Source organism: Meles meles, chromosome 15 (assembly GCF_922984935.1).
Source record: "Meles meles chromosome 15, mMelMel3.1 paternal haplotype, whole genome shotgun sequence".
Lineage (NCBI taxonomy): Eukaryota > Metazoa > Chordata > Mammalia > Carnivora > Mustelidae > Meles > Meles meles.
The window spans coordinates 53,090,149-53,112,912 of record NC_060080.1 but is presented as its reverse complement, the minus strand read 5'-3'; the positions used below and the strand labels follow the sequence as shown (position 1 = coordinate 53,112,912).

General features: G+C 43.0%; 2 protein-coding genes across 2 annotated transcripts in view; both read right to left on the bottom strand.

Annotated features, from left to right (window-relative positions):
• Positions 1–6,240, bottom strand: part of ADD2 (adducin 2) — a 103,494-nt gene extending 97,254 nt beyond the window's left edge. The window contains exon 1 of the mRNA XM_045979234.1: positions 5,839–6,240. The gene's annotated coding sequence lies outside the window, so the exon portion shown is untranslated. The remainder of the gene's footprint in view (positions 1–5,838) is intronic.
• Positions 5,511–22,764, bottom strand: part of FIGLA (folliculogenesis specific bHLH transcription factor) — a 30,373-nt gene continuing 13,119 nt past the window's right edge. Inside the window, exon 5 of the mRNA XM_045979043.1 lies at positions 5,511–5,624. Coding sequence (XP_045834999.1) covers positions 5,511–5,624 — 114 coding nt within the window. The remainder of the gene's footprint in view (positions 5,625–22,764) is intronic.

Sequence of the window (22,764 nt, the reverse complement as noted above, 5' to 3'; positions counted from 1 at the left end):
CGTTTTGTTTTGGATGGTGCTGGGGGGGGGTGGGAACTGTTTTTTGTTTGTTTCGTTTTGTCTCCTCACCCTGACTCCCCCTCCCTGTTTGGCCTCATATGGACACCCTGCCCTGAGATCCTAAGTCCTCACTGGTCTATGCCTGTCCAATCAGCTGTATGCGTGGGGGGAAGGCATGGATGAAGGATGTCAATAGTCCTCAAAGCTGCCACTCACAGTAGTCAAAGGCATTTTCTCCTTGGCTTGGTAAGTACTTTCAAGGCTGGGCCCAGAGAAGACCATTCCAGATATCATATGGAGCACTGATATTTGCTGACAACCACATCCTAAATTCCCTAGCCTCCAGGTCCTGGTTGTATTGCTTGGGGGGTCCTCTGTCAGACCAAGTACACTAGAGATATTTACAACTGGGTCAAGTGACATTTATTTATGTACTTTATTTTCAGCTGTAACTGTTGGGGGTGATCAGAACTGACCTGGTTTGAAGCTGGCTATCTTAAAGCCCCACATTATTGGGGGAGGTCCCTCAGCACCATCAGGATCGGGGGTCCAGTTACTCAAGGTGGAAGGTGCTGATAAAGTTCCTAAAGCCCTTTGATTATTACCCCCCCTTCCCCCTGACCACACCATAGCGCATCCAGGTCTGGTGCATTGAGACTGAGTATTTTTCTAGGACTAAGCTGGAAGAATATCCCTGCTTCCTCTCGGGAGGGCCCCTTGTTGACTCATGGACTGGTTGATGTTGGTTGGCACCATCTCTACCATATCTTCTAGAGAGTTCTTGAAGAATCTAGGCCCTTTGTTATCTCTGTCTTCTCTGCAACTAAAATAGATCTGTCTTCCTTTGCCTGGCATGTCCTGGTTTTAGCATTAAATGTCCCCCATCCCAAAAAAGCCATCAGTCCTTGGCAACCAGGGCCCTAAGTAACACAGTAGCAAATAAAACCTGTGTGTAATAGAATACAATATAAATGCATAGGTTTATGATAGGTGTATATTAAAAGGAAAGTTATCAAAAATACAATTATAGTGGGAGACTGGCATAATTTTGTAATCTTTGACAGACCACTTAAGTATAAAGAAAACTTAACAGATTTGAACAATATAATCAATAAACTTATTTTAATCTATACAATTGAACATTGTAGTCCACAGAGAAAGACTCTTTTCACCTCATTCAGTAACATTGGCAAACCTCTCAGCTGTAGTTCACCATAGAAGTTAGGTCAGGATGAATCTTTGCTGGAACCTTGCCATTCCGTAGGTGCTCTACGAGTCTGGGGGACTTTGATGTTGTTGTAAGCAGAGGCAGTTTTTGGTATTATGGTCTTAAAATTCTTTCAAGCTAAAACTACGGTAGTCAAGGTATACAGAGTAAAATATTAGGGCTGCAATCTCTCTTCTGGAGATTCAAAATTCTATTTCAAACATCTTGGGTGTGCCCATGTCCACAGTCCAAAATGCTTACACTATACAGAAATCTTTTTTTTTTTAATATTTATTTATTTATTTATTTGACAGAGATCACAAGTAGGCAGAGAGGCAGGCAGGCAGAGAGAGGGGAAAGCGGGCTTCCTGATGAGCAGAGCCTGATGCAGGGCTCGATCCCAGGACCATAAGATCATGACCTGAGCTGAAGGCAGAGGCTTAACCCACTGAGCCACCCAGGTGCCCCTACAGAAATCTCTTTTGAAGGAAAAAATTTCTCATGGACCCAAGGTTGACCTAAGTCACATTTATTAAAATGTAACTTAAATATGTACACTCATAAAAACCAGTTATAAACACCCAGGCATTATAACTTTCATATAACTAAAATGCCAGAATCAATTTACAAATAAATGTAACTATAAAACTTTAAAATGTCAAATAAATAAAGTTATCTTCTTGCAACAGATGATATTGTTTTGCTGGAATTAAAACTCTATTTTGGATTTATCAACAGAAAGATATAGTTTCAGGTCTAGTTACTACATGTTATCACTATCTGAATTTTGGCTTCAACGATCCCAGTGCGGGCAACTAATAAAGCATGTATGCAAAACAATATTAGTAACCTCAAAAATGTGTTTGCTACCTTGAAGATAATCAGGTATCATAATTTAAAATTCTTCTAAAAACCATCCTGAGATGTCTACATAAATGGATGCCATTTCATACTAATAAAAAGAGTAACTAACATCACTAACATCTATTGAACTTTACTATATGCTCCAAGTCTTTCACATGTAGTGACTCTAATCCTTGCAATGTCACTATGAAATCAATACCACATATTTATCTCCATATTATCAAAAGAAACTGAGGATCACAGAGGTTGAGTAACTTGCCCAAGTTTCATAGCTAGTAAGTAGAAAAATGAATTTGAAGTCAGACAGTCTGGCTCCACTCAATCATTACACCAAATTACTGGTCTCGTTGTTTTAGACACAAGGTAGTTATCGGGGGTTACTAAATCTGCATCAAATTTAGATTTAATCCAATTATTGCTGAAACTAGCAACAGAAACTCTGTCATTGTGTTTTCACTACAACACCTGCTGCTAATAAGCTCCCGCGACTCAGTAACTATGAAGGTACGACTAGCATGAGAGCATCAGTCCTTGACAATATAGTGCTGATCCCAGGAATTGTTCTTCTGAGCCTGACGAGCCTGTGCCCTGTGTGGACTCACCGTTCTCTCCCCGTACCTCTAGTTAAACTCCTCTCTGCCTCATGACCTGAGCCACTAGGCCTGCTCCTGGCTCACATGGAAAGACACAGAGGCAAATACAGGCCCCACCATTGGGTTGGGGTTGCCATCAAGATAATCCACATTTTATTATTAATTATTTAAGATTATCACTGAAGTAAAACTGCTAGTTTTAGAGAAGACGCAGATCCCTCAAAATGTATATATCTCAGAACCCCAGTGGTCTGAGAGACCCATGAGTGACAAAAACTCACACTGAGGAATACTTTAAAAACAGTGGTTTGTGGCGCCTGTGTGGTTCAGAGGGTTAATCCTCTGCCTTCAGCTCAGGTCATGATCTCAGAGTCCGTGGATCAAGCCCCGCTTTGAGCTCTCTGCTCAATGGGGAGCCTGCTTCCCCCTCTCTCTCTGCCTGCTGCTCTGCCTACTTGTGATCTCTCTCTGTGTGTCAAATATATAAAATCTTAAAAAAACAAACAAACAACAGTATGAATCCCTCCTTGTATCTAACAAGAACATGATTGAAGCCACCATTCCAAACACTGTTATATTTTCGAAGAGTTCTTTTCTGCTCTTAGAATCAAGAACTATTGTGCTTCACTTACATTTTTGTTTTGTGTTTTATGTTCTGGACATGTGACATTCTGTGTTTCACACTTTTTCTGCACAGCTCTCAGCATGATCTGTGACATTTACAGGGTTTCCTGATGAAGGTCATTTCCTCTCCTTCATCACTAAGTGCTGTCAGGACAGAGACCATGTCTGTCCCTGCACCCTTCACAGAACCTGGCGCATAGTAGGGCCTTACTGAGTGTTTGTTAAATGAATAAATGGGTGGATGAGTCAATAAATAAATAAAACACATGAGTCATGGGTTGGTCGGTTCTTCTTGTTCGGTGACATGCTGGAAAGTTTAGAGTTGGATTTGTTTACCTTCATAACAAGTATAGAGGGTCTTACGCTTGTATTTTTATATTAGTTTCATTCTTAATACCATTTCGTATCTCTACCCTTAGTCTTCTTTTTGCTTTCTCATTTACTTCTAAGTTAGTCTCCCTTGCTATGTTTTATGAAGATGAATAAACTGTCTTAGATTTCTTGTAGAACAAGGTAGATAAATACATTTATCAAAGTCTTTCCAACATACTTTTGAAACCTTAACACTGAATTCTGTCCCAACAAACATATTTTATCACCTGTAAACTCTTAGAGAATAGCTGTGATGTGCTAATTCTAGCACCATCTTAACATTTAAAGCCAATTCAAACCAAGCCCAGAAACCACATGTGGTGTGTCATTTCAGGCAGGGCTATGTATTTTGTATGTAACAAGCAGATTTTTAATAAGGTTAAGCAATTGGACAAGAAAGAATATATAGCTTCCCACAAATTGTATGGATTTGGGATCAAAGATTTTAGTGGTTCTCCAAAATATATTGAAATTACAATAATAAAATGTTTGCTATTGGGGGTGGGGAGATGAAAAGTGGACAGTGGTGGGGAAAGAGACAGGTCTGGGCAAGATCCTGGTCCCTATCCACTGACAAAAGTCTGATCACAGAATGAAGGTAGAACACTATAAAGCAAAAATATGAAATGATCTCAATCCCTCTGTAAAATCTAATGTACACTATTCATATGCTAGTGGCCAGAGTGACTTGCAAGTCTGAAACTTCAGTTATCTGCTCTTATTCATTTAAACCATTTTCACTTCAATTTTTTGAAATTGTTTACCAATTCTCTCTTAAAATGAAACCCAATGTTTAAATCCCTTTAACGAGGCCACCCCTACAAGTTAAACATGCATCTCATGTACCTTAAGTAGACCCACACACTAGATGTGAAAGGAGGTGGGTCGGCCCTCTCCAATCACTTGCTCCCACCGGGATGTCAGATCACCCTCTCCTTTGGGCTTAGTCAGAAAGCACAAAATGTCCATTTAGCAAACTGAGATTTGATTTCTATTATTAATAAGGCTCATTTGAGTCAGTTGAATCTTAGACAACAAACTGCAAGCGGCAAGAGTGGGTGTAAAGAAACAGATGGGTAATAATCATGTGTCACAGATAAATGACAATTCTTTAAAAGAATTTGATAGGGTGTGGGCTGGGGCTTTTTTTTCCCCCTTCCCTTCTCACTCTCTCTCTCCCCCTCCCTCCCTTTCTCTCCTGGGGCTTTCTCTCGGTCTTTCTTTCTCCCTCTCTTTGGCAAGGGGTGGAGATTACAGAAGAAAAGGAAGGGGGAGAAAAAGCAAGACAATAGGCTAGACAGAGCGCCTGATCGGCATCCTAAAGCAGTCTGCCCCGCCCCCACTCCATCCCAAACCTAACACCTGGTAGCTCAGTGGTTGTGATTTCAAAACTGGCAGTGGCTGCCCGCTTCCCACCCCACCCGGCCTCCCCGACCAAGGGTGGTCTCCAACCCGGGGGCAGGAGGGGAGAGGAGGCAGGAAAATGGGGGGAGGGAAGATGAAAGCTAAGGGGAGGAACAGACTGGCAAGACCTCTTGGGGACAGTGGCCTTTTTTCCCTCCAAAGTGGTGGAGTGGCATAAAAATCCATATCCACTGGGGCCCGCTCACGTGCCAGCTCCCCCTGCTCCAAATGCAGGCCGCCGCCGATGCCGCACCTGCTACCTCGCAGCTGCGGCAGAGCGCCCCGCCTCGAGCCTTGACGACGCCCGGGGAACGCGCCCAGCCCGCTGAGCACCCCAGGCCGCTCCCCCGGAGGGCGGCGGCCAAGCAGGAAGGTTAGGGAGGGGCGGTCCCCGTGAAGCGACGCTTGCCGCCCGCCAGCCCTGACCGAGAAGAATGCCCCACCTGTCAGGCGTGGCGCTCGGAGCGAGTGCGCCCCACCGTCCCCACGCAGAGGCCAGCTCTACTCAGCCCCGGAGGATCTTTCCGAAGATCCTCCAATTTTACATCATCCACAGAAACCTTGAGACACAAAACACACAGCCGTGGGGAAGGGCGGCATATCACTCACACACACACACACACACACACACACACACACACACTAGCAGACCCTCGACAATCGGGACCAACCAGCTCGCGCACAGTGGACGGACAGTTGCTGTAGGGGTCTCAAATTCCATCAAAAGAAACAAAACCAAGGCAAGCCACAACGCCCATTCCCAAGACGGCTTACCTCCGGCACAGCATCTTATCCATCCCTGGTCTTCCACGGTGGGTTGCTGTTTTGCTTTGTTGTCTTTTCCTTTGAGTATCTGCTTAATAAATGCACCCAGCTAATCTGCAGAGCAATGTTTTCTTCCCATCCTGCAGCCCCACACTTGTCAGAGCTGCCTGGAATTCCACCAGCAATGCAGCTTCCCCGCGTCAGCGGTGATTACAGACAACAGAGGCCGTCACTCCTTGACAAAAGGCTGTCGTTCACGCTCGTCCCTTACAGCCCTGCGGTCAGAATTAAATCCATTTCTCGCACAAGGCTGAGAGGAAATGAGAGCTCTCTTGGCCGTGCGCGCTGACAAAAGGACGCCTGGCGGCGCCCAAAGCGCCCCCTCTAGCGGGCCACTGCCCGGCTGCCCCAGGGCCGGGATGCTGCAGTGCTCCCACCCGCAATGCTCGCCGCCCGCGCTGCCGCAGTCCCGCCGCCCAGCCTCTGCCCACGTCCACTCGGGCACTACGAACTTAGCCAAGAGCTAGTATGAGGATTTTGTTACTAGGAAGGAAATCTGAAACGTGAGCTTCCTTTAACGATATATTCTCCCCGGGATGGGGAAAAAAAAAAAAAAGTCCTACAGCTGGAATATTTATTGCCTGGGAAATCTGCCTTTAGAAAATTAACTACTGCCTTTAGAAAATTAACTCTTAGGGGTTTTAATAGCAATTGTTGACCATTTGAATTCTGAGCCCAAATTATCCCTATTCTAATTCTTCTACTATAGCAAAATTTTTTGTTGTCCTGCAGTCTGGGACTGTGAGCCCAGCTCCCTCCAATTCTCATTACTTTCTCCTCTCACCCCTCTCCTCATCCCAGAGGGAACAGGTGTTTAGTGAATAGGGAATTGGGTGGAGAACCAGAATACTTGATTGTAGTCTCAGACCTGCCATTAACTAGCTGTGTGACTTTGATGAAATCACTTAACCTTTCTGGGCAATACTGTCTCAGTCTGTAAAATGACAGCATACCTAAAGCATCTTCCACTTCTACTTTGTGACAGTTTCTCTCTATATGCCCTCAGAGTAGGAATGTCATGTGGTAGCTTAGGACTTTAGAAGCCTCCCCGCCCCCCCACTCCAAGCTCCACTGGCTTCCCTAAATCAGCATTTTTTGTTTTTGTTTTTGTTTTTTTTTTTTGTTTTAATGTTGGCTGCTGGGCAAGTATAGCTTCCAGAAAAGCCCCTGGTCATTTCCCCCAACCAGATCATGGCCCCTCTGCTCCTTCTAGCTCTAGGCCACCACTACCTTTAGATGCTCCCATAAAACCCACCAGTTTCCGCCACAGGGCTGCTACAGAAACAGAATCTCTGGAGGTGGGCCTAGGAAGCTTTTTATTTAACAAGCATCCCTAGTAATTCCTTTGTACTCTGACACGTAAGAAATGCCACTCTATGTGAGCTACTCCTGGTGTGGAAAAAGAGAAGATGGCCACCACAACCACCCAAGAACTCGCCAATACTCCATCTCAGACGCCAAAGCAAATTGTGTCTTTCTGCTTTAGCTCTTCCAGTCCCTCCATCCCCCCAGTCTCTATCCCCTCCTTTCTTACCCAGAACTTCTCACTCACTCCCATTTCACTTTTAGAATTGCTGAGTCCACAAGCCTTTTCCCCATTCTCCTGTCAAACCCTACTAGAATTATAAGCAGCTGAGTCACGAAGATCCAAGTTCTGTCTGCCCAGAACCAGGAAGTCATGTGTTTATTGAGACACTTCAGGTGACTATGCATTATTGGTGCTGAGGGATGATATCTAGGGAGTTAAGAACACCTTCTCCAGAGCCCTGAAATCATAGTTATGGTGGGCCCTTTTCTGAAATAGAATCCAAAAAGGGAATAGAGAATTTTTGTTTAGTCCAGAAATAGCAGGCTTCATAAATCCCCTTAGTCATCTCCATCACTCAAAAATTTCTCTTCCTGATGTATTATTTAGCTTTCTCAAACTAGTAATTGCAAACTCTTGTTGGCTCCTGCCAGTGTTCTGAAGGCTTTACATCCGTTTTTATTCATTTAATCCTCACAAGAACTCCATAAAGACAGTACTATCATTATCCCATTTTACAGTTGAAGAGATTGACACACAGAGACTGGCCCAAGGTCACACAGCTAGTGAGTGGTTGAGCAAAGATTCAAACACACACAATACGGCTCCAGAGCTTATAAGCCCTAACCACTACCCTGCACATGGCTTCTGGAAGGAGACCAAAATATATATATATTTTATATATATTATATATATATATATATATATAAAATATATATATATATATTTTATATATATAAATTTAACTTTAAAATCAGAACAGGGGAGCTCCTGGGTGGCTCAGTCATTAGTTGTCTGCCTTCGGTTTGGATCAGGATCCCAGGGTCCTGGGACCAAGCCCCGTGTCGGGCTCCCTGCTCGGTGGGAAGACTGCTTCTCCCTCTCCCACTCCCCGTTTGTGTTCCCTCTCTTGCTGTGTCTCTGTCAAATAAATAAATAAAAGCTTTTTTAAAAATGCAGAACTAGTACAAGACACTGATAAAGTTGATAAGGCTGATATATTCTTTTCCCAAAAAAGTAATTCTGCTCTTCTGGTCATGACAGTTAAAAAAAAAAAAAAATCCTCCATCTTCTATGCCATCTGCATGTGACAAGTGCTGGAAAGATTAATGCCATCCTGTGACTGTAGGAATTGTTCAAATATCAGATAGGAAGCAAGACTTCAGTTTATAAATTTCCATATTAAGAACCTGTATGGAATTTTAGTTGAAGTTCCCTAAGTTCTCACTCAATTCCAAATTCACCTTGAAATCCTACAAAAGGAAGAAGAACTGCAGTTGGCTCCACAGGCTATCCTGGGAAGATCATAAGAATTTAGATGCCCAAGATGCCTAGTCCTTAACTAGGGACAGGAAAGCATAGAAGAATCCATGTCAAGTCCAGAAAAATCACATCTGACTAGCCCCCAATGACAAGTTTAAAATTAGATTTTCTGACTGATTTGCAGTAAAATTATTTTTTTAACATTTTCTTTTATTTTTTTTAATAAACATATAATGTATTTTTATCCCCAGGGGTACAGGTCTGTGAATCACCAGGTTTACACACTTCACAGCACTCACCATAGCACATACCCTCCCCAATGTCCATAACCCCCCACCCCCTCTCCCAACCCCACCTCTCCCCAGCAACCCCCAGTTTGTTTTGTGAGATTAAGAGTCACTTATGGTTTGTCTCCCTCCCGATCCCGTCTTGTTTCATTTATTCTTTTCCTACCCCCAAACCCGCCATGTTGCATCTCCATGTCCTCATATCAGGGAGATCATATGATAGTTGTCTTTCTCCGATTGACTTATTTCACTAAGCATGATACCCTCTAGTTCCATCCATGTCATCACAAATGGCAAGATTTCATTTCTTTTGATGGCTGCATAGTATTCCATTGTGTATCTATACCACATCTTTTTATTTTTTAATTCTTTATTTTTTTATAAACATATAATGTATTTTTATCCCCAGAGGTACAGGTCTATGAATTGCCAGGTTTACATACTTCACAGCACTCACCATAGCACATACCCTCCCCAATGTCCATAACCCCCCACCCCCTCTCCCAACCCCACCTCTCCCCAGCAACCCCCAGTTTGTTTTGTGAGATTAAGAGTCACTTATGGTTTGTCTCCCTCCCAATCCCATCTTGTTTCATTTATTCTTCTGCTACCCCCCTAACCCCCCATGTTGCATCTCCATGTCCTCATATCAGGGAGATCATATGATAGTTGCCTTTCTCTGATTGACTTAGTTCACTAAGCATGATACCCTCTAGTTCCATCCACATCATCGCAAATGGCAAGAGTTCATTTCTTTTGATGGCTGCATAATATTCCATTGTGTATATATACCACCTCTTCTTTATCCATTCATCTGTTGATGGACATCTAGGTTCTTTCTTTACTTTGGCTATTGTAGACATTGCTGCTATAAACATTCGGGTGCATGTGCCCCTTCGGATCACTACGTTTGTATCTTTAGGGTAAATACCCAGTAATGCAATTGCTGGGTCATAGGGTAGTTCTATTTTCAACATTTTGAGGAACCTCCATGCTGTTTTCCAGAGTGGTTGCACCAGCTTGCATTCCCACCAACAGTGTAGGAGGGTTCCCCTTTTTCCGCATCCTTGCCAGCATCTGTCATTTCCTGACTTGTTAATTTTAGCCATTCTGACTGGTGTGAGGTGATATCTCATTGTGGTTTTGATTTGTATTTCCCTGAAGCCAAGTGATGTGGAGCACTTTTTCATGTGTCTATTGGCCATCTGGATGTCTTCTTTGCAGAAATGTCTGTTCATGTCCTCTGCCCATTTCTTGATTGGATTATTCATTCTTTGGGTGTTGAGTTTGCTAAGTTCTTTATAGATTTTGGACACTAGCCCTTTATCTGATATGTCCTTTGCAAATATCTTCTCCCATTCTGTCAGTTGTCTTTTGGTTTTGTTAACTGTTTCCTTTGCTGTGCAAAAACTTTTGATCTTGATGAAGTCCCAATAGTTCTTTTTGCCCTTGCTTCCCTTGCCTTTGCCATTGTTCCTAGGAAGAAGTTGCTGCGGCTGAGGTCGAAGAGGTTGCTGCCTGTGTTCTCAAGTATTTTGATGGATTCCTTTCTCACATTGAGGTCCTTCATCCATTTTGAGTCTACTTTCATGTGTGGTGTAAGGAAATGGTCCAATTTCATTTTTCTGCATGTGGCCGTCCAATTTTCCCAACACCGTTTATTGAAGAGGCTGTCTTTTTTCCATTGGACATTCTTTCCTGCTTTGTCGAAGATTAGTTGACCATAGAGTTGAGGGTCTATTTCTGGGCTCTCTATTCTGTTCCATTGATCTATGTGTCTGTTTTTGTGCCGGTACCATACTGTCTTGATGATGACAGCTTTGTAATAGAGCTTGAATTCTGGAATTGTGATGCCACCAACTTTGCCTTTCTTTTTCAATATTCCTTTGGCTATTCGAGGTCTTTTCTGGTTCCATATAAATTTCAGGATTATTTATTCCATTTCTTTGAAAAAAATGGGTGGGATTTTGATAAGGATTGCATTAAATGTGTAGATTGCTTTAGGTAGCATAGACATTTTCACAATATTTGTTCTTCCAATCCAGGAGCATGGAAAATTTTTCCATTTCTTTGTGTCTTCCTCAATTTCTTTCATGAGTACTTTGTAGTTTTCTGGGTATAGATTCTTAGCCTCTTTGGTTAGGTTTATTCCTAGGTATCTTATAGTTTTGGGTGCAATTGTAAATGGGATTGACTCCTTAATTTCTCTTTCTTCTGTCTTGTTGTTGGTGTAGAGAAGTGCAACTGATTTCTGTGCCTTGATTTTATATCCTGACAATTTACTAAATTCCTGTACAAGTTCTAGCAGTTCTGGAGTGGAGTCTTTTGGGTTTTCCACATATAGTATCATATCATCTGCAAAGAGTGACAGTTTGACTTCTTCTTTGCCAATTTGGGTGCCTTTAATTTCTTTTTGTTGTCTGATTGCTGAGGCTAGGACTTCTAGTACTATGTTGAATAGCAGTGGTGATAATGGACATCCCCGCCATGTTCCTGACCTTAGCAGAAAAGCTTTCAGTTTTTCTCCATTGAGAATATTTGCAGTGGGTTTTTCATAGGTGACTTTGATAATATTGAGGTATGTGCCCTCTATCCCTACACTTTGAAGAGTTTTGATCAGGAAGGGATGCTGTACTTTGTCAAATGCTTTTTCAGCATCTATTGAGAGTATCATATCGTTCTTGTTCTTTATTAATGTGTTGTATCACATTGATTGATTTGCAGATGTTGAACCAGCCTTGCAGCCCTGGAATAAATCCCACTTGGTCGTGGTGAATAATCCTTTTAATGTACTGTTGAATCCTATTGGCTAGTATTTTGGTGAGAATTTTTGCATCTGTATTCATCAAGGATGTTGGTCTGTAATTCTCTTTTTTGATGGGTCCTTGCCTGGTTTGGGGATCAAGGTGATGCTGGCCTCATAAAATGAATTTGGAAGTTTTCCTTCCATTTCTATTTTTTGGAACAGTTTCAGGAGAATAAGAATTAATTCTTCTTTAAATGTTTGTTAGAATTCCCCTGGGAAGCCGTCTGGCCCTGGGCTTTTGTTTGTTTGGAGATTTTTGATGACTGTTTCAATCTCCTTGCTGGTTATGGGTCTGTTCAGGTTTTCTATTTCTTCCTGGTTCAGTTGTGGTAGTTTATATGTCTCTAGGAATGCATCCATGTCTTCCAGATTGTCAAATTTGTTGACATAGAGTTGCTCATAGTATGTTCTTATAATTGTCTGTATTTCTTTGGTATTGGTTGTGATCTCTCCTCTTTCATTCATGATTTTATTTGGGTCCTTTGTCTTTTCTTTTTGTTAAGTCTGGCCAGGCGTTTATCAATCTTATTAATTCTTTCAAAGAACCAGCTCCTAGCTTCGTTGATTTGTTCTATTGTTGTTTTTTTTTTTTTGCAGTAAAATTATTTCTAATCCTGAGGTCTCTTGACAAAATATGTTTCCAGTCAGCAATAACTTACAAAGTGAGCAGATGGCCATGTAAGAGATTATAGTGCCTCCACCTACTGGTATTCATGTCCTTGTGTAATCCCCTCCCTCTTAGGTGTGGCAGGACCTGTGACTTGATCCTAACTGACAGAATACAGCAAAGGGGATGGGATATCACTTCTGTGATTGCCTTACATAAGATTCTTCATCTTGCTGACTTTCTTGATTGCCTTCTTGGTTTGTATGCTTTGATTAAGTAGCAATGCTAGGAAGACCTACACAGCAAGGAACTGTAGGTGACACCTGGTCAACCACCAGCTACAACATCAGTCCATAAGTCCTAGAGGAATGAACTTGGAAGCAGATCCTTCCCCAGTCAAGCCTTCAGCTGAGGACCCCAGCCCAGAATAACACCTTGATTTCTGCCTTGAGAGTGAGCTTAAAGCAGAAGACCCAGCTAAGCCATGCCCAGGTATGACTCCTGATCCACTGAAATGGTGAGATAATGAATGTGTTAAGTTACTATGCTTGTAGTAATTTGTTACACAGCAATAGATAACTAATGCAGTGCCTTAGCACTCTCCAGGCACAGGCATAGTTATCAATGGCCTTCTCTAGGGCATGTCAGAAGTGCTGGAGGGATTGACACCCCAGAGGATCAGCTCTCAAACAATGACCATCAGGAGTTGAGGAACAGTCTGGCTCCCTCATTCCTAAGTGTTGGAAGGACACCTCTGAAGCATGTTGTACATAGTCTCCCAGAGTGCCTCAGCAGGACTAAGACCCAGTGGCCCACAGCAGCAACCTGCTCAGTCATGCATCTTTCATAGTCTGGCTTTTCTCCCCTGTATTACTTCCCCACTCTCCTATTTGTGGTTCCTGGGCTTGTCTCCCAAATAAACTATAAAGCATTGCCTACTTTGAGGGAAATCAAATTTAAGAAGAAGGGAGGAAAGACAGTGCTTTCAAAGCAAGACCAATGATAAATTCTAAGTCTAGGTTTCCTGAAGATACCCCTCTCCAAACAGGCGAAAGTACAGCCAACCTGTGGCTGAGGCCTGCTGTGGGAAAAAAATGAACTGGGAGTCCAGGACCTGGGGCTCCAGTCTCAGTCCTAGTGACTGTGTGCACCAAGGAAGAACTGACCCAGGTTTCACTTTCTAGCTGTACAATAAGGGTAACAGCCCTTGCCCCCTGCTGTGGGCTGAATTGTGGTCCCCCTACCAATCCCCTGTCACCAATTGCTATGTTGAAGTCCTAACCTCCAGAACCTCAAAATGTGACTGTAATTGGAGATACGGTCTTCAAAGAGGTAACTGAGATAAATCAATGAGATGTTTAAAAGATTAAAAAATTAGGTGATGTGGATAGGTCCTAATCCAATAGGATGGATATATTTATAAGAGGAAATGTGGACATGACTGGCACAGAGGGAAGACCATGTGAAGGCAAAGGGAGAAGTCAACCACCCACAGCCAAGGAGAGGAAAACCAACTGTTGACACCCTGATTTCTTGATCTTGGGTAAACTTCTGTTGTTCAAACCACCCAGTACTTTGTTATGGCAACCCTAGAAAACTAAGTCTCCTACCATCCAGGGTTGTTGTGCAGAAAAAATAGGATACCAAGTGTAAGTACTTAGTCTTATTACTGATCAGAATGAGACAACCAGCAGCCCTAACCCCAGGGAAGAACCATATAGGGCGGGTTGGTAAAGCAGCACCCACAGCTGGTAGAAAGGTCCCAGACTCCAGAGGAAAGGTAATTCCTATTATAAAGTGGCAGAGAACTCAGCTAAATTGTGTCCTAGTGTTCTGAAGAAGGTAGAACTTACAAGTGATAAAATTAGATATTTTACAGAGATTTCTAAGCAAAATAGTGTAAGTGCAACTAGGGTGCTTCTTACTGCTTATAGTAAAATACAAGAGGAGAGATGAATTAAAGGAAGAATCATTAAACACAAAGGAACCAGAGTTTGAAGACTGGGAAAATTCTTAGCCCATCCATGTTTCCAAAAGTGAAAAATCTTGTTCTGAAGAGAGCACTAAGGTTATGGCTGTATAACCATTTGATAAAGAGGTCATGGAGTGTAACTCATGGACCTTATCAGTCATCTTAGCAGAGGCTAGGACTAGAGATGGGTTTTTCCAAAAGAGAGTGCTAAATTGAACTAAAGCAGGACATAATGAAGGAAGGCTGTCGAATTCCTTGGATCTTACAGGATGAGACCACAAAGCTACTCAGTTGCAAATGTGCACTGCTCTTCCAGGAAAGGGAAGAATGACCCCAAAGATGATTCAGAGATCACCAGGGCTGCCATTCCAACCACAGGCCCAGGGGTCAGGTTGATTTCCTCCTGGCTTCAGGGGGCAGGGCCACTGCACAGATGTGTAGGGTGATGCTTCTACCTCAGTGGGCCTGGAAGGTAGGACACTGGGCCAAAGAGGGTATAAGGCTTAAGATATAATGGGATTTGCCTTGCCAGCTTTGGGAATTGCCTGGAACCCATCACTCCTTTCTTCCTTCTGATTTCTTCCCTTTGAATGGGAATGTCTGTCCTATGCCTGTTCACCATTGTATTTTGGAAGCACATACTTATCTGGTTTCACAGACTCATGGCTAGAAGAGAATTTCACCTCAGGATGAATCATACCTCAACTCTCACTCATACATGATTTAGAGGATATTTAGATGAGACTTTGAACTTCAGACTTTAGAACTCATACTAGAACCAGTTAAGATTTTGGGGTTGTTGAGATGAATGTATTTTGCATGTGTTAAGAGCATGAACTTTTAGAGTCAGGGGCCAAAAGCCATGGACTGAATTGTGTCCCCCGTCCCCTCCCACCAGATTCATATATTGAAGCCTAACCCCCAATATGACTGTACTTAGAGATAGGGATTTTGGGCAGCTGCTAAGGTTAAATGAGGTCATAAGGTTGGGGTTCTTAATCCAATAGGATTGGTGTCCTTCTATGAGGAAGGGAGACAAGAGTTTGCTCACTCACGCACACCACTGCTCAGTCTCTCCACCCACTCCCACCCTACCATGTGAAGCCACAGAGAGAAGTCTGCAAACCAGGAAGAACAACCTCACCAGAAACCAAAACCCATCTGACCTTGATCTTGGACTTCTCAGCCTCCAGAACTGTTAAACCATTGTTTAAAGCCACCCAGTACAGGATTTATATTATGTCAGCCCAAGGAGATACACACTTTGTGTCTTGGGCTCTCCACCTGTACAACAGGGACCAGCAGGTCTATCTCATAGGACTGTTATGAGAGCAAGGTAACATATGTGAAGAATGGGAACGGATACAGCATATGTTAGGTGCTAGGTGAGCAATGTTACAAAGATGAAGACTGTCTCTATGCTCAGGGTTATGGCCTTAGCTGGGTTTTTAGACAGCCTTGAAAACTGTTACTGCCAGTGGCCAAAGCCTACCACTCCATACTCTTCTAGCTTAAGTTTACATTCCTATTAAAGGTTAATTTCCCCAGGAAGGGTAATAGGAACTTATTCCTTAAGTGATGAAAACAGACAGAATGAAAGATATTAGATATAAGTCCTGAAAAGATGAGAATGGAAGCTGCATAGGCCTGAAGGATAAGCATGAAGGCTGAAGACTCTGAGATCTATTTTTTCAAAGCATGAGATTAAGGAAAAAGAGATGAGTAAGTATGTGACAAGTTAGGCCATTTAAAGGGTAATTGTTAAACTTCGAATTATCACAATTTTTTAAGAGACTTCAACTTTCAAGACTGCATTTATTTGTCTCTAGAAGGTAGCCCTGGGCTGGCCTTTTCACTTTTCATATTTGGGGGAGCCTGTAACAGAGAAGAGAGTCCCTTATAAATGGCTAAACAATAAAAACAGACAGTACCCAAAAGAACTATGTAAGAAATGTTTCATTAGTAACCAAAACTGTTTAAATTGAAAGATACCGATTTTTACCTATGAAAATTCTATCATTTTAATAAATCCCACTGTTAGCAAGGATATAGTGAAATTGGCCCTAAAAGCTGGTGGTATTGTAAGTGGCCTCATGCATCAAGTCACAGATTGTACCTACCTGTGACTCAGGACTTCCACTTCTATGAATCTATCCTAAAAAAGAGAAAGGAAAAGTAAAAGGAAAGGAAGAAATAGGTAAACACATCAGACTATTTGCCATGTTTATGAGAACAAAATACTGAACACAACTTGTGTCCAAAAATTAGAAAACCATTCCATTTAATGGACCATTAAAACTTAGAATAAGAAGAAACAGAACACACAGTGGTATATAAATGTGATAATTTCTTAATTCAGTTGTATAAGAAAAAAATTTGGAAGCCTTTTAGTATATTTCCATCAGTGGTTTTACTAAGATGATAAGATCATTTTGGGTCGTAATATTCTGAAATCTCAACTTGAAGGAAAAAAAAACCATGATGAAAAACAAAGTCACTCACTTTGGATCAATCACTGTGGATAATAAAGCACTGTAGTCATATGATTTAATTCAGTTTATAAAAACACATATACCTATTTCCTAGCCCAGTCTCATCTATATTTCAAGGGTGAGTCTTGTTAGAATGAAAGGCAGTAAAGAGTTTAACACTATTACCTACATGCCCTGATTCCATCCTTTACCGATCCAGTGGATACTGGGCAAGTTCCTTAATTTCTGTTTTCTAGTTTCCTCATGGGTAAAATGGATCTAATTATACAGCACAGGATGGTCATGCAAATTAAATAAGTTAGTATATATACCACCAGGAATCATGCCCAGCACAAAATAAGTATCAACAACTTTTCTGATCTTGACCAAGTCCTTCTACTATATACATGACAAAGCTAACACTGAGTTCCAGTTTAGGTTTAAAAGTTTCATTTTTAAAAAATTTTCACATATTCAGAGTGTGTTAAACCTAAGAGACAAATTCAGGTATTGCTGGGTTTACCTGAAGAGGTAAAGGCTAATTTGATCCTATAGCCTAGAGTCTAGTGTATTAGATTATTGTCTTAGTTTGGTTTTAAGTATTTGCCAGAAAATTCCAGAAATGTAATACTGAAGAATCAGAAAATGAAAACTTGCTGGAGATTATTGATGTTGCTTTATTCTCACAGTTCATTTAAAAAAAAATGCCTATTGGCCTCATTTGAATAGTTGAGGGTCCAGGAAGAGGGTGGTCTGAGAAACAGACTCAGCTTGCTACTCAGCCCCTCTGATAAGGTGGGCATGCTACTCTTGTTGGTTGTATAGCTGCATGGCTTGACATATCATCCAATGTACCTTACCCTCCACCCACTGAGCCAAGGCTTGGGGGTGGGGGCAGGGAGAGAGGTAGATAGATACCAACCAGAAGCCCTCACTTACTTAGCTTCAGAATTCAGTTCCCAGCCATAGTAGTCTGAAAAGCAAGGCTCCCATTTGAGAGAAGCTGACTTTGTTGAAAGGGAGAAAAAACATGTGGATTCTGGTGGGGCAGACCTCAGATGGCAGCTCAGGTGGTCACAAAGCAGGGAGGAGGCAAGATATGGTATGGGGAAGAATTGCTACAACCAAAAATGGAGATGAAAGTTGAAACAGCAGGAAGTAGTTATTCAGAGGGGATAGAAATAGTTTGTAGAAGCTGCTTGATCCTTGGAAAGGGGTCCTACACCACACCATCCTAGGCCTTGACCCAGGGGTGGGGAAGAGTTACATAAGGGGACAGAAAGGTAAAGAAGAATCTGAGGAAAGCAAGGATTCATACCCACTTTGTGAGGTATAGCCTCTCACAGGAGTTTAGAGACCACATGCTGAGGGACATCATCAAGTATGTACCTGAGGGCAGTTTCATAGCCCATCTGGGAGTTGGGGAGTCAGGGAGACCAGAAGATGCCTGGGTTCTAAAAGGAGAAAGCCCAGCAAGCCTGGCCTAGAGAAGAGAATGCAGTGGGATCAAGGACATCCACAGCAGATGTCAGCTCAATAAGACTAGGGGCCCAAGGACTAGCTGGGGAAATACGCGTGAGCATTCCCATTCCAGCCTCCAGAGTACATATGCTCTTCGCTGTACCTAAAGGAGGATGAGAGGATCTCCTAGGAGAGCTGGTATAAGAGACAAAAAATCCCCATTGGATTCTGAACATTAAGCAGATACAATATTTACTCAAAGAAGCACTTACCCATAATGGGGTAAACCAGTCTTGCCACCATCTGAGTCAGAGGGTCTTACTGGGTTCTCAAAAGTAGAATTCAGTGTAAAAAGTCACATTTCCTCCCATCTAAATTGTGCTTATAATTGTCAATCCTGCTTTGAAGTGTGAGATTAGAACCCAGCATTGTGACCATAGCCTTGCCATCTCACATCTACAGGGAGAGCTGCACAGATGATCTTCCAGCAAATGAGCTCCTTTATTATGAGCAGGGCTTTGGCCACCAAGTCCCACATGGTCTGTCTCTTCCCTTGGGGACCAGCTCCAAATTGTATGATGCAGGAAAACGCTCTTCAGTTCTTCTCACCTCAGAACACCCCAATGAGGTGCCCCAGGCCCATCTTCCACACTGGTGTTGCTAGAACGATATATTCTTGGGGACCGAAGTCTTCCAAAAAGGAAAGACGGGATCCAAAGACGAGTAGAAGAGTTCCCCAAAATAATCAAGTTGTATTTATAGATCCTACCCTCTCATGGAAAGATCTACCCTTAACACTGTGTCTTTGGAATCCATTTTATTGCTAATCCAGTGCAATTAGATAACCCGGAGATTACAACAAGCAGAGGAGGTGGAGGGTACAAGGATGCAGTGACTTCCCTCAGAGGCTAGCTATGTGGTCCCAGTACTCAATGCCTCTCTGCTAACCCAAAGAGTAATCTGTCTCAAGGGAAGTCAGTAGCACATCAGAGAAGCCCTGCCTCTATCTTTGAGACACCCTTCCACTCAATTCTTGCAGTTCTCTTCTGTATCTATGTGGGACCAAGGAGATAGGCCTTTTACAAAATTCATATAAATATTCCCTCTGGAAGTCCACTAGAATTGATTAAGACTTACTTCAATTAATTTAACCACCAGGCCCATCATAGGTCAGAGAGATAGAAATGATTAGCTTCTCAAATTATGTTCAGCTCACTGCCAGAGCTAGGAGCACACACCAGGTAGAGCTCTTGTCAAACACATTGAACTTCACACATATATACGAAACCCACTTTTGTGATTGATTTAATTTTTCTGTGGGGACAGAAGATTGAGAGTTACAATGAAGGAAATCCCCCACTTATTTTCATGAAGAAATTCATTTTCCCCTCTAATATTTTCTTTTCATGCTGATCACATGGGGGCCTCAAGAGTCTGCCTTGGGTGCTGCTTAGATCTCTTCCTGAGTAGCTGCAGGCCGGGGCACCCTCCAGTGGAGCTGGCATTGCTCCGAGTTTAGATGGATCCTGTCTTTTATGCTCCAGGTCTCACCTTTCCCAAGTTCCAGGGAGGACAACCAGCATCCATATCATCAAGGCACAACTCCCTAAACCCCCAAAGTTTAGAAGACACAGTAGCATCCTGAGCCAACACAACCACTGGTGCAGACTCACGCTGAGTCCCAGAACTCATGGTTCAGGGCTGCAAAGTTTGATGCTTAAACTGGTGATGCAAGAAGGAATGGTGGGGCTGATAACCAGAGGGCACCCACCCCATCAAAGGGAAGTCCAAGTTTTTAAAATACTCTGCTCACTAAACCCATGAATATGCCTCACAGGCCACCAGCAAATACCGGGACAGACAGATGTGTTCCCAGGGAGAACTCTAGACCACCACATGGAGATGGAATATTTTGCTATCGCATACAGCCGGGATCTGGGGAAATGTGAGCTGGAAAGCAGGAGATCAATGCTGCAAGGCCTTCCCCGGATGCTAATGAATTCATCCCAGCTGGCTAGACCATCTCACTTCAGAACTTAAAATGGTAGTAGAAAGGCGAACCATAAGAGACTATGGACTCTGAAAAACAACCTGAGGGTTTTGAAGGGTCAGGGGTGGGAGGTTGGGGTAACCTGAGGGTTTTGAAGGGTCAGGGGTGGGAGGTTGGGGGAACAGGTGGTGGGTAATGGGGAGGGCACGTTTTGCATGGAGCACTGGGTGTTGTGCAAAAAGAATGAATACTGTTACGCTGAAAAAATAAATAAAATGGGGGAAAAAATGGTAGTAGAAGAAATATCCCAGTGATTAATTTCACACACAGATTACCACAACCTGCAGACGGGGTAGTGGAAATCTACCACCCATAGAGGCCTCCTTCTCTTAGAAACCCTTCCAAGGCATATTTCCAGAACAGGCCAAAATTTAGAAGTATGAGATGGTAGCAAGTCCAGGCCCCATAACAGGCACTTATACTTGTCCACATACTCCTTTCCAAAGTCCCTCTGACCCCAGCACAATTGGTATCTCACTCCACAACACTGAGGATGGTCTTTGTCCAGAGACATACCTCTATAGGATCATAGCCATCTCTGAACAAAATTCAGAGCCTTGTAGGATATGAAATGCCCAAGCCATAAACACAGGTGTCAAATAAATGTAATAAACAATAGTGGGTCAGTGAACATCTGTCACCCAGCTGAATCCCAAAACAACAAAATCCTACACCTTAAAAGTCCAATTCTGAATGATTCTTGCCAGGACCTTGACATTGATCCCTATCCCTACCAACGCCAGATGCCGTGGCTTCACACAGCTCACGGCCCTCTCCATTTGCACACATTACTTGCTGATTCAGTCCCCAAGTGAACCTGCTCTGGCCCCAAGAGTTAATCTCCATGCCTGCCATCAGCAGATTCTTATGTACTTCATTTGGGATTTTTGCCTCTCAGGAATGTTGTTGATCTTGCACAGCCTGTTCTGACTCCATCCTCAAATCCCCAACAATGCCCATTTCTGCCAACCCCAGGATTCCACTCCTCAGTTCCTCTCCAAGGGCAGGAAGAAGAGTGCCATGCCTGCAAACTGAATCTGGAGGGGGCTTGCTTCCCAGATCCTAAGCTCCTTTGTATATAGCAATTCAGTCCAACGAGTCACATCAGCAATATCCAGGTTTCCAGTTAGGGTATCTGGCCAGGACCCTGAAACCCTAGATAGTCACCTCTTCAGGTAAACTGCACTACACCATTATGAGAATTGTTTGGCAAACAAAGACTGGGCTGAGCTTGGTTTCCCTGGCCCCTCTCACTCCATCCTGGTTCTTGATTGTAAAATGCAAGCTTTTATAAAATTATTAAAAGTTATTTTGAACAATTGCTCAAGCCACATGCCAATAAGGATCTCAGAATTAAACCTATTAACAAGGAGAGTGCTCGCTTCGGCAGCACATATACTATATTAACAAGGAGAAAACTAACCAGAAAGATAGTCACACAGTAGCACTTCAAAGAGAAAAAAAAAAAAATCACCTCCCCCTTCCCATCCTGAACAATTCAGTCCTAATGTTATCAGCTCACAGTGAGGTAGGGGGATCCACGGTGGCCCTGAGCGAAGTTCTGGAGGCTGAGCAAGTGAGGATGGCATCCACACATGGAGATGACCGTGTCAGAGGATGTCAGAGACCAAGCAGATAAGGGAAGTGGCTACACAGCAGGGTGGCCCGGTGCAAAGTGGCAAAGTCCAGCCAGCAGGAGAGGGGCTTTGGAAGGGTGGCCTGGTATGGAGTCAGACCCAAGCCAAGTAAGAAGGGTGCTCAGGCAGAGCGGCAGGGCAGCATGAGGAGAAGACACCCATGCCAAATCCAGCAGGCACGCATGTAGGTGACCTCACGTGGTGAGCCAGAGTCCCAGCAGAATGAGGACACATCCACATATGCAGTGAGGGATGGCCTGAGTAGAATGTCAGAGCCAGGGAGAGGGTTCTTATGGCCAGGAAGCTTGTCATGGGTACTGTTATGAGTTGTGAGGGGACATAATTCAGCCCATATGTTGAAGTCCTGACCTCCATACCTTAGAATATAACTGTATTTGGAGATAGGACTTTAACAGGGGTAATTAAGTTAAAATAAAGGGTGTGGGAGTTGGGAGGAGATGGGCTAAATGGGTGATGAGTATTAAAGAGGCCACTTGTGGAGTGCCTGGGTGGCTCAGTGGGTTAAAGCCTCTGCCTTCAGCTCAGGTCATGATCTCAGGGTCCTGGGATCGAGCCCCACATGGGGCTCTCTGCTCAGCAGGGAGCCTGCTTCCCCTTCTCTCTATGCCTGCCTTTCTGCCTGCTTATGATCTCTATCAAATAAATAAATAAAATCTTTAAAAAAAAAAAAAGAGGCCACTTGTGATGAGTACTGGGCGTTGTATGTAAGTGAAGAATCACTGAATTCTCTTCTAGAAACAAAATCGCATTATATGTAAACTAAAATTTAAATTAA